We start from the raw sequence: 13,460 nt of genomic DNA on the forward strand, positions 1-13,460 counted from the left end.
TATTTCTAGACGAATATATTCAGAATCAGAGTTTCGTAGTTTCGTTGTTAATAAAATAATATTTGTTTTTGTCGAGAGAGTGAAAGAGTCAGGGAGAGAAAAATTATTTTTGGAACGATGTTGCGTTAAATGTTTCTAGATGAATATTTTTCCTTCGATTTATTATTATTATTATTTTTTTTTCTTTAAAGGAATATCTTCCTTCGATTTATCTGATTCTTCGAGAAATTCACTTTTTTAGGATGAAAAAAAGAAAATTATATGGAATGATCTTGCATTAAATTATTATTTTCGGAATGATGTTGCGTTAAATGTTTCTAGATGAATATTTTTCCTTCGATTTATCTAATTCTTTTTTTTTTTCTTTAAAGGAATATCTTCCTTCGATTTATCTGGTTCTTCGAGAAATTCACTTTTTTCTTGTCAATGGAAGAGTAAGGGAGAGAAAAATTATACGGAATGCGAAATCTTGCATTAAATATTTCCAGATTATTCGAGGAATTCGCTTTTTTACGAGTCTTTTCGACGAAATATTCGAATCGTCCAAAGCTTTCGAAAAATTGCAATAACGAAAAAGGATAGGGAACTTATAAATCGAGATAAACTTTGACGACTTTCCAATTGCTCTTCCTACTTTTCCCCCTTTACCTTCGCTTAAAAATAGCAAGTTAACGATAAATAACGAAACTTGCCAACTATCGGATCACGAAAAACAAACCAAAAAAAAGAAAAACTTTAAAACTTTTTACCCCGTTTTCCACTTGTTAAATAGTTGAACATCCACGCTTTATAAGTTGACAGCGAAAAAAGAAGCGCGAACGATTAAACTCCTAAACACAAATTACACGGACAATCCTCTCCCTCAATGGAGTTCGAAAAAAAAAAGAAATCTCCTTATCACGAATTAATTAATCCAATTATTCGAAGAATACGATAAATAATCTCCTAAGATTTCTTTTTTGCTTCTCCTTCGAGACAAATCCAACAAAAAAGGACATTCGATTCGTAAACATATTTAGTTTCGTTCATCCATCATTTCTCGACCGATTTCGTCATTTCGAGTCCGTCATTTTTAACCAGATTGCGCGACTTCGCGATCCATTAATTCCATTCCAATCTCTTCAAAGGAAGGACAGGTAAAGCGTGGATGTTTAACTATTTAATAAATGGAAAACAGAATAAAAAGTTTTAAAGTTTTTCTTTTTTTTTTTTTTTGTTTGTTTTTCGTGATCCGATTTTGGAAAACATCGTTCGAACATTATCAGAGATCGTCCATTCGAGAAGAATTTTTTCGAGATCTGTGCACGACTCGGGTAAAACCGTGATGGCTCGGGCTTTAAGTGGGGGGAAGAGCTCGTTAACCAGCCCCAGGTAGCTTCGTTTAATTTAAGAGAACTGGGGGATGGAATATTTGGAATCTCGAAACTCTTTCAAACTCGAAAAGGTCAAGCTTGCCTTCATCGTAATCATTTTTGAATTGTCATGTTCATGAGTTCATGAGTAACAATTGTTTGGAATGGAAGAGAGGTGGGAAGGAAAAATTAATATTCATTAAGAAAGGAATGGAATAATTGTATCCAGATCCATTTCTTACCTTGGATCTTTTTTATCACTGTGATATTCTTAATCATGTGTGCGATAGTTTGGTTTTAATTTTCCTCAAATGTTGTTATATCTAATATTTTCTTCGTTCTAGAAATCAGGATACCCGAAATTGAATGAAAATAAAGCCGATCCTGTGATTATTAAGCTAAAATTTGACATTAAATTTGATCCAGCAACAGAATCGAACGATTCTTGAGGATTAAAAAATTCGAAAGATCTTTTTTTAATAATCGTAAAATCTATACAAGAGAATTAGAATTTTGACGCTTGGATATTCGTACATTTCAAATTTATTTTCGTCGTAAAGCGTTAATGGGATCCAGTGCTTAAAAATTTGTAATTTAAACAACGTCCACAAACTTCTCAACTACAATTGATCGTATCGCGAAGCCCAAGGGAGGCAGAGTTCAGCTGTGCAACAGGCTGAAACGGTCGCGTAACTGTTTTCCCTTAAGAAACGTATGCAAAATTCAAGAAATTGCATAAAGTGCTCATCCACCTTGCTCTGCCCTCATTTACATCCTCAAATACGCAGGAGAAAATGCATTGGAAACGCAAGGATTTATATATTTATATTTGAAAACGAATAGGGGGGGGAAAGATTCGAAGCTTTTTTCAATTTTTCAATTTTTTTTTTAAACCTCAATCTTTCAGTTTATTTAAATTTCCAAAACGTACGAATCTGAAAACGTTTGCACTCTGTTCAAATATTAATTCAATAAACGATACAGAGAATTTTTTTCGAAATTTACGAAGGATCGAAAATATATAATTATATTAAGATTCATTTGTTTATTTATTTCTTTCTTTCTTTCTTTTTTTTTTCTTGTTTGTTTGTTCACGATTTAAACTGATTTAACCCACTTTCGTATTTGCATGCAGGATGTCAGTTTCAGATGTTCGATGCACTTGCTGTGTTTCCAATAAGCCATTATCGAGAGCGAACCCGTCGATACATGATGTGAATTCAGAACTAACTAGGCTATAACTATCATGCTGCGATTTTAATATAAAATGCACGTGTATTAATAATAATCAAATACAATCGAAAAATTATATATTTCGTATATTTCGATCGGAATGGATCGAAAATTAATACGCGGAGAAGTGGATTGTTTAATGGTTTTGATGTTTTAAATTTTTTTTTTTTTTTTTGTTTAACAATCGTAGAAAAATCTGTAACGGTAACTGTTTTTTATAGCGGAAAAAAATCGTTGCAATTTTTGAACGCGGTTATTGTTTGATTATCAGAAGCCACGAGCAGATTTCCCGGTGTTTGCACTGGAATCCAATTTTGATATTCAATTGACATATCATGTGCATATATTCCCACACGTGCATTACGTCGAGTTAAGTAAATTTGACTCGTGGGCTTTCGTGGGTATTATTTTACCATTAATTTTCCATTCGATTATTCGATACATTTAGCCTATCAATGTACATTTTATCATTTGTTTTCAAGTAAAAACTTGGCAAAGTAATTGGAGAGAATTTTTCATGAAAAAAAAAAATTCAATATTTAATACAGAAATATAAATATAAACTTAATCCGTTCTCTTAACTATTTACAGATAAATTCGAATCTATCCAACTCTAATTAAACGATTAATAAATAAATAATTAATTTAAAGAAGAATATTTTCAATATTCGCCTACGAACGAGATCTCGAACGTAATATCGGAATATTTAATAACTTTTGTCGTCCTCGTCGCCGTTAATTTCCTTGCCAATCTCAGACGCCCGTGAAACGATTCGTCTCATTATTATTAGCGAATTGCACGACCACGCATATCGATCGACCGTATCTGCCCTGAAATTCCGTAACTGCGCATTTCGCAGGACCACACGTGGATATCGACTTTTACTTCGTAACGTTTCTCCTCTGTCAACGACAACTCTCTATTCGATTATCAACCACCGATTCCTTCCATATTTTCATTTTTCGCACTCGAATTTTTCCTGCCGACCAACCGACGAATCAGACGTAGCAGATTTCATTGATTCATTCGTATTCCAATACTTTTAACCGTCGCATTCTGATTGTTTTATTTAATTTTTTTTTTTATGTATATTTTATTATATATCTTTTCAAATTTTTTTATATGTATTATTTAAGAATTTTCCTTTTGAATCTAAAATATCTCTGTTTTTCAAATTTTCAAATTCTCTTCCAGTTCCAGAGATATAACAAACTTCTTTTCATTTCATTTCTTTGTAGAAATTCGCGAAACGCCCGCGAGGAGGCGTTGGCACGAATCTTGCATTTCAAAGACGCACGTGTAAATTGAATTTTACGTATTAGTCGCGAGTTCATCCTTTCGTGGACAATTTCGAATTTATCCCGCAATTAAATCGACCTTACACGTTAATTCGACGAGTAAAGATCGTAGAGTTAGTGTTCCATTTAATCTCGGTATTCGTTATTCGTCATACGAGTCTACAATTCAGTTTACGAACTATCGGATGACTTGCATAACATCCATTTATTTAGAGCGTGTTTTTAGGTTAGGTTTGAAACGAGGCAGAAAGCGGTATTGTCGAGTCCTCATATTTTTTCCTTTGGTAAGCATATCCTTTCTTGTGGAACTGGTATTTCTATTCCATGTGTGTATACTAATGTTTTCACGAAGATTTATCGAAAGTGTACAGTAACTTATATATTTGAAACGAAACGAACAAATAAAGTATAGATTTCTTGTTCGACCGATTCGTCGATGTAAATAACGGTGGAAATTAAGCTTTCATTGTACATTTATCCCGAATCATCGAAATATTTTTATAAAAAGATTTCTACGAAGAAATAATTTTAATCTCGATATTTTTATCTTCCATTTACACAAATAATTCAATAACCAAATGGGATATATATTCGGTAGAATAAATAAACAGTTGTTATAATTTTGATACGAGTAAAATCGAAATTCGGAACGATCTTTTCTCTTCCCAAAAGATTTATACTTATTTCCTTGAATTCTTTTCGCAGCATCGGATACGAGCACAGGTGGCCGTGACCCAATAACTCGTCTCGTTAATCATGTATTTTTATCATTTCATTTATTTACAAATAAACGGAAAAAAGAAAGAATTCCGTTTCGTTAGATAAACCAATAATTTCATGAATATTTAATGATATTTCAGCCTCGGAACGTAAACGAGAAGTATTTATTTATTTGCACCGCTCTTCTCTCCCTCTTTACTTTTTATTTTTCATTTTCAACTATAAAATAATATATATACAAACTCGAATGATTTCTACGAAATCGATATTTATATCCTGTCGAATAATAATTTCCGCGCGATTCGACTTGTTCGTGACATTCTTACGTTTAAATTCTATCGTTTCGACTTTGACTAGGAATAGGAAGGATTTAAAATAGAATTAAAAACTTTTTTTTAAATCGAATTGTTAACTTTCGGATAGAAAAATTATCGTAACGACAACATTGTTCAGATTGATATCATTACGAGGATTAAGAAGTACCTTTGATTGTAAAATTTAATAAACAACACGATAAGTAGCAATTATTTAATTTGAATGTTCGTTCGTTCGTATTATTTACCGATTCGAGGTCATTAATTTATTTCCGTTAATGAATACCTATTTTAAAAGACGAAGAGAGAGAGTCCATTAATTCCCATTTTTCTCACCTTTTATTTCGAAAATAAATGAAAAGGCAGTTGAATATTCTGCAGATATTCTCGTCTCATTTCGAAAATACTAATTCCTCGAATTACTTCTCTCTCTTTTCTCCCTCTCTTCGATGTAATTTAATCTTTGCTTTCCAAATCACGAAGGATATCGTTCAACCGCTTATTCGCTTGGACGAGAAACGTGATAAAACTCGAATCTAAGACTTCTTAGCTTCCTTCTTACCTTTCCTCCGATAATTTAATTCCTCTCGAATCTCCTTCCCCCATTTGTTTCATTTTCGTTTCAGAAATAATTTTCAACGATTATTTTCAATTTTCCTTCTTTTTCTCCAAATACAATTCTACAAAAAAACAATTGAAAGCAACAAAATAATTATATAAAATACATTCCCCGTTACAGGTATCATCAACAGGGGCGATTCGTTCAGAAGAAGAAGATCAAGATCGAACTCGCTCGCACCCACGGATCCCGAAGGCGAGGAAAAGAATTCGGTTCCCGCGAAAGAGATCACCTCGTACACGGTGGCGATACTCGGGGCGAGGGGTGTCGGGAAAACCGCCCTGATCAGCCAATTTATGACCAGCGAATGTATAAACGCGTACGACAGGCAAAGAGGTAAGTCTCTCTCTCTCTCTCTCTCTCTCTCTCTCTCTCTCTCTCTCTCTCTCTCTCTCTCTCTCTCTCTCTCTCTCTAATATATATATATATATATATATATATATATATATATATATCTCTCTAATATCTCTCTCTCTCTCTCTCTCTCTAATATCTCTCTCTCTCTGCCTCTCTCTCTAATCTCTCTCTCTGCCTCTCTCTCTCTGTGCCTCTGTCTCTCTGTCTGTCTCTCTGTCTCTCTCTCTCTCTCTCTCTCTGCCTCTCTCTCTCTGTGCCTCTGTCTCTCTCTCTCTCTCTCTCTCTGCCTCTCTGTGCCTCTCTCTCTCTCTCTAATCTCTCTCTCTCTCTCTCTCTCTCTCTCTCTATATATATATATATATATATATATATATATATATATATAATCTCTCTCTCTCTCTCTCTCTCTCTCTCGAAAATTCTTATCCGTGATATTGTATTCGACTCGAAACGAATAGAATAAATTTAATATCGAAATTTATAGCTCGATCATCGTACGCTTTGATGGAATTTTTGCGCAGCTTTATCTCACCATCGAAAATATTCGATAAGCTGGAATTTCCAAAATTAAATTCGTTCTCGGGATTCTTCAGCAGTGTGCAAGCGTGTCAGAGCAGGAATGAGTTTGATGGATAACAGAAAGAGTTATCGCCCCATTAACACCGTTTTCGTGTTCAATAATGACGTTGGAAGATACGAGTATATTAGACAGATGTTATTTGGGGTGAATTACACGGGGAATGGATTTGCGATTTTTTATTAATCGTCAGATTTTGTGTTTTTATTAATCGTATCTTCTGTCGTTTGAATTGACTCGATATTAAGTGGAAAGGGTAATTATTTGTCATAGATATAGGTGTATTTTAAATAAAAGAGATAGCGATAATTATCTCACGTAAAGTGAAAGATTAAAAACTTTCTAAAAGGAACATTATATCTAATCTATTTATTCTATATTTATTCTATATTTATTCTATATTTCTATATTTATTCTATATTTCTATATTTATTCTATATTTATTCTATATTTATTCTAGAGAGAGAGAAAAAATAAATGCAGTTTTTATTAGCTTTTCAATTTCAATGTCAACTTCATAGGCTGATGAATGATGAAAATCTTGACAAGACATTTACATTCGTCTCATCCTCGCTTGTTTTTCCAAAGCTCGTGTGTGGTCAGCCGAGGAACGAGGAGCGCGAGACAAACGTGATTCATCGCGACTTTATTTCGCGCGAGAGAGTTTCCGAGAGAGCCGTGTCAATGGTCCAAAGTCGATGTACACACGCTGCCTTCTGCCGTTCCGTTATTTCGTCGCGGCGCGAAACGTCGCGTATCCGTCACACGGAAATATCCGCGTGTCGCAACCAAATTTCTCTGCATTAAGTCACGTCGAAAATAGGAATTACGAATTTGATGGACCCGATACGCATCCAACTTTCGTGGCTATGCGACGAATTTGATATTTGCAAAAATTAAGAAGTAGTAGAAGTATTTTTGTTTTTTTTTTTTAATTTTCGAAAATCTGTACGAAGTATTATCGAAGATACTATTTTTTGTTACGAGTTATTCTGCAAGAATAATTAAAAAGAAAAAAATTTGGAAAATTTGCAAATTTTTAATTTTGGCTAATTTCTTTCGTTTAAGCGTATTATTTACGATCGTTCGAACACGTGTCTTTCGAAAATCGTTTTCATTCTATCGTAATATGTAAATTTAAATTTAATGGGCTGTTACTAAATTTAGTAGAATCGAGGATTTATACTCCTCTAGGGTTTTCCATACCCAATCCTGGCTTATTTTTACGTGGGTTTAAGCATTTCAATTTGTAGGATTTTATACGTATATTACATTTGTATATACGATCCCCGATTGGCTCGAGCTTTCTCTCTCTTCTATATTTAAATAATAAAATATTTATAACATTCGTTCAATTTGTGAAGAATAATTTAAAATAAATGGTCGAAACGCACGTGAAGAGGGGCAGAAATTACTTTCGTTACTTGATACAAACTTTCGTCATCGAATCAACTTTTCCCCGACAATCTCGAGAATACATCTCCATATACCTCATCTTTCCAATTCCGCTAAACGCATTTCGTTATTTATCTCATCCTCCTTAATAATTCCACTCAACGAATTCCAATAATTCCTTTATCTCTTTATGTCGGCGATAGTACCAACAACAAATATTGCGATCCCTTCGAATTCACCCAACAAGATCCGATACCAAAGATAAATAAACGATTAAATCAACGGATCACGTAAGACACCTACATAAGCCACGTGAAATTGTTAAAACTCCTACACACACACACACACGTATACACACACACGCGTATACGGCGACGATATCTGTACGCAATCTCCTCTCTCACTTCCTCTTCACACCCACCAATCGCCTTCACTCGTCCCCCTCCCTTCGTTCCGCGAAGAGAACAGAGAATGTTTCTCCCTCCTTCTCTAATGAAAATCGTACACACGTACAATGGGACAAAAGCTGGGGGAAAATCTGGTGAAACTCGGTGAAACGACGGCGATAATAGAGGCACAATGGGAAGTCGGTACGGGATCCGTTCCCGATTCGAGTCTCCCGGAATAACTCGGTTGACGAAAATAAACGAAATGGTTTACAGTCTCTGTCTCCCTCTCTCTCGACGCAGCTCGCTTCTTCCTATCCGATTAACAGCCCTTGGCCAAGAAATACCCGAGGGGCCTGCTACGTGACTGGAAACGCGTACGCGTTTTCCATTCGTGCGAATCTAGGGGAATTTGTCGTTACGTTGCCGCCGTGTGTAACGTTCCGTGTTGCTCTCGGTTTCGAGCAACGCAACGTAGGTATACTTTCGATAATTTGTGTAACGTTCGACGTGAGTTCGTTGATTCGATGCGTTGGTTCGCTTAAATTATTATTAATGGTGATACGATTTTTCTCGTAAAAGGATTGGAATTTTTTTTTTTTATTCGTGATGAAGATAGATTAAAAAAGAAATTTTGAGGAGAATCCAAGGATTATATGTAATATCAGCGGATAATGTATTAATATTCTTTCTTTTCGAAAAGTACGAATCGTTCTTCCTGTAAAAGAGTTTGAAATTTTTTTATCATATAAAGTAAATATAAATCAGAATATAAGAAGGGTAAAGATGAATCTTTATTCATAAATTTTCGTAAATGCACAGAGCAAAAGAAAAATTAGGGACATTTGAAAAGACGTTGATAAATTTGTTTTATCGACATTTTCGCCAATTTATTACAACGATCGACCATCTATTTTTTTATTATTATATTTCCAACAAAACACATTATTCTTGTAGATGTTTGGATGGGAATATATTCTCTGGAAGTTTCTCTTTCCCAAAATACGTCTATAATCGGATATTTTCAAACGTTTTCATTATTCCAAATAACAAAGTTTAAAAATGGAAATTAAATTTATATATCTGGGTGTTTGCGTTTGAATATTAATTTATTATTATTGGCGAATAATAATGATATCAAGAATTTATATTGCATATTTTATACGTTGAATATATATTATATTACTGTAACAAATTTATCGTCAAAACGTGTGAGAAAATATTTGACTTGCATAGATGATAATTATTCGAAACAAGAATTTCAGAAATAATGTTATTATTGAAACGTTTTAAAGATAATTATCATTTTCAAAATCAATAGAGAGAGTTGCAATGATTTTTTTCTTTGTTTTTTTTTCCATATTGATACACGCAACAATTGATACTTTTATTCAATTGCGAAAACATGATTTGTTTAAAAATTCCTTTCCAAATATTTTCGTATCGTAGCAATAATAAAGGTTAGAAGAGTTACATGAAATTTCAATAAGAAGATTAGATCGAAATTAATTTATCCAGACTCGTAAAAGCGTATGCTTGTACGTATTTCGAAATATGGTTGTACATACTGAAATATAGTTGGCAAAAGCCTCGAGAGAATTAATCTCTGATCGAATGTCGCTTCATCTACGTCTCTAACTACAAAAAAAAAAACTGGGAAATTCCAGAACAACTGAGCCGTAAAAAAAATATATATACATATTTATATAGCATATAATGTCTTCAATATCAATTTATTCAAAATGAAATCTTTTGTAGAAACTTGTCACTTCAAATTTTCCATTTATTCTTTTCATATTTTTTTATATGGAACTTTATATGGAAAATTTTCAATTTTTATCATTCATTCGCGATTCTTTTACCATGTTTATCTCTCGATCGACAGATTTTATTTTTTTTTTTTTAAACTTTTGACACTCGATGTAAAAAAAATATAAATTTTAACTGGCACACATTTTTGTTCTCCTTTTTATTATGAAATTATCAACACGGATACGCTTCGCCTATTATTAATAATTTTTCCCAATGCCAGGCAAATATAATAAAATCTCTTAAGTGTCTCGAGCAGCAGCGGATGCATTTACGATCCGTCACAAATCGTAACAAGCAAACTATCTGTCATTCAAACGTTACGAATGACCCAATTAACAATATTACCCCTGTCCTTGCTTTACTTGTTATCTTCATATTAATCTTCATCAATCTAATCATTTCGAATTCTCCAAACTCTCGATTTCTTTCTTCCGGAATAAAAATTTCCTTCCAAATTATTTTTATTAGAGAATCAACACTCTACTCTCTTTCGTAAATTTTTGATTTAACAAAAATTTAAATATTTATTATACGCAATAAATAAAAAACGATATAATATTAGGAATTTGGATATGAAGGAATTAAATTATTATTATCTCTCAAAAAATGAGGTATATCGATTAAGTATCTATCAGATAATTTAATTAATAATTGATAATTTAATAATAAATTTTTAAATTTTACTTTAATATAAGTTTATTTAATAAACGAACAAAATAAGAAAATAGAATTAATATTCTTCTAATAAAAATGATTAATGTTACAAATATATATATTGAATTTACTAGGACTTACAATATAATCAAACCAATTATAAATCAATTCCAAATTGATATTTATCGTGGCCAATTATCATCGAGAAATCAAAGTTTTCTCCTTCGAAATCTTGGTATGTAACAAGAGAAACGTTGTCCCTCGAGACAATTCGAGTAACAGGGGAGACTCTAGAAGGTTATCTGGGTCGAGGACCAACCTCTATCCAAGCCAGATCACGTGAAACATCGTCCTGACGATCGAGCTTACTTTCCTCCCGGTGTAACAACCTCACAATATATATATATATATATATATATATACATATACTATAGTATAGTATAGTATAGTATAGTATATATATTATATATATACTATAGTATACTATAGACAACCAACAATTTTACCCACGCCACGACGGGTTATCACGAAATTGCTTGCGAGTTTCTCGTCCCTTCTCTCGTCATTGTCCTTCCCTTCTCCTTGCCGGACGTATTTATAGTCGGTTTCTTCGAGCTTTTAGATAAAGGAGAGGATTTAGGCGAAAAAAGAGAAAAAGGTTAAGCGTTCTTCGGTTTGCTGGAATTTTTTCGCTTTTGTCTTGAGAGCGAATTTTGGAGAAAGAATATGAAAGAAATCAAATGGGAAGAAGAGTACAATTTATGAAATATAGGAGAAAGAAAAATTGTCGAATTATTTTTAGAGCAATGTGAGATCATTTTTTAATAATTTTAATTAATAATAATAATAAAAGAAGTAAGGAATATTTTTTTTTTTTTCATTTGGAAGCTTTTAGTATAGAAATTGTTACTGCTTTTATTGCTCATTCTGATTTTGTTAAGCTGATATCTTATCAGAATCTTTTTCTTCTTCTTCTGTATATGAAACGTTTTTATATACAAATTTCATCGAAATTTTATTCTTTCCTCGTGTAATTTCGAAAAATCGGATTCTCATAGTGTCCAGGGAAACTCCTTTGGAATTCCAGATCTTTTTTCTGTCTCTTCTTTTCAACTGTTCAACTTTCCTCGAATTATTAATTCCTTAATAATTCCTTTTCCAATTCGTATCTGTTCCAACAGAGAGTTTAATTTATTAAATCAAGTTACGCGCGAATCCATGAATTTTGAATAGACGAGAATCAAATCCAATCGACTTGTGCAAACTTTTACTGCACTCGAAGCAATGAATTTCCACTGGCAAATATCATTTCCATAACGATTATTTCTTCCATTCCTACCAAATTTGAAATTTTCTCCATATATATATGTGTGTGTATCCATAAAACTATGCTAGTTGAAGTAAATTAAAATAATTTACTGTTGTATACTCTCGAAAGGATCTTAGAATATCTTAGATATCTTAGAATTTTCTTTTCCAAAGAATGAAGAGAATTGATTTAATAATCCTTTATACGAATTTGGAATACATTATAACATATATATATATATTATTGTTTAATTTTGGCTCGATTAATAATACAATTAATCGTAATATATTATTAAATTAGAAAGGTAAATTACATTTATTTGTGATTCATGTATTATAATGCCCTATTACCATGATTAATATTATTATTATAGTTCTCGTTAATTTATTCAAACATTGCATTCCCAAAAATATTTCTTTTTCTTATATTTCTAATAAATGCAACAATATCTTGATCCATCGCTTGGATAATATTCATTAATTCAGATACATTTTATTAATACATTCGACACGCAGCAGTTATCCGAGAAAATTTGGCGAAAGAATAATTAATTAACAATTTCGAGTAAAAAATATATTCGAATATTTATCATATTTAAACTAATTCATATCCAATTTTCAGATTATTTGCAATTATCGAAACTTTATTAAATTTTCCCCATTGCTCATTATTTTCCATTTAATTCGATTACAAATTAAAAGAAAGTTGTGCGACAACCGATTTGGAAAGGATATAAAAAAAAAGGACGTTTCTTTGCCAAGAAAACAAAAACCAATGCGGAGAGGAATAAATCTTGCTCGTCCCAGATCCGAAAAGTACGACACGATTTTGGCCCCTTTCGCGAATCCTTGGCGCCCGCCTGTCGCTCCGCATCCTGCGCCGTAATATCACCAGAAATACGTAACTCGAGAAACTGTTTGAAAATTAAACAATTTTTTTCGAACCGAGAATAAATTTAAAATATCGAAATTGTATAACGTTAATATTAATCACATTTAAAGAACAATTTTCTCTCCATTAATCAAGATGCATATATATATTATCCTTTATTTTCTACACTTATTATTTCTGTCTTAAAAAATTCATTACAAATTTGCAGAATTGAGTTTGATTCTCGATAAAAATGTTTCCCAATTTTTTTCGAACCGAGAATAAATTTAAAATATCGAAATAGTATAATGTTAATATTAATCACGTTTAAAGAACAATTTTCTCTTCATTAATCAAGATACATATTATCCTTTATTTTCTACACTCGTTATTTCTTTCTTAAAAAATTCATTACAAATTTGCAGAATTGAGTTTAATGATTCTCGATAAAAACGTTTCCTAATTTTTTCGAACCGAGAATAAATTTAAAATATCGAAATAATGAGATTAATCATGTTTAAAGAAACACAATTTTCTCTCAATTAATCAAGATACATATATTA

The 13,460-nt window shown here is 32.2% G+C and overlaps 1 protein-coding gene across 1 annotated transcript in view; it reads left to right on the forward strand.

Moving 5' to 3' along the window:
• Positions 1-13,460, forward strand: part of LOC100576948 (GTP-binding protein RAD-like) — a 64,647-nt gene that overhangs the window by 35,629 nt on the left and 15,558 nt on the right. The window contains exon 4 of the mRNA XM_026441660.1: positions 5,658-5,873. Coding sequence (XP_026297445.1) covers positions 5,658-5,873 — 216 coding nt within the window. The remainder of the gene's footprint in view (positions 1-5,657; positions 5,874-13,460) is intronic.

This window comes from Apis mellifera, linkage group LG7, assembly GCF_003254395.2.
Source record: "Apis mellifera strain DH4 linkage group LG7, Amel_HAv3.1, whole genome shotgun sequence".
In the NCBI taxonomy this organism is placed as follows: domain Eukaryota; kingdom Metazoa; phylum Arthropoda; class Insecta; order Hymenoptera; family Apidae; genus Apis; species Apis mellifera.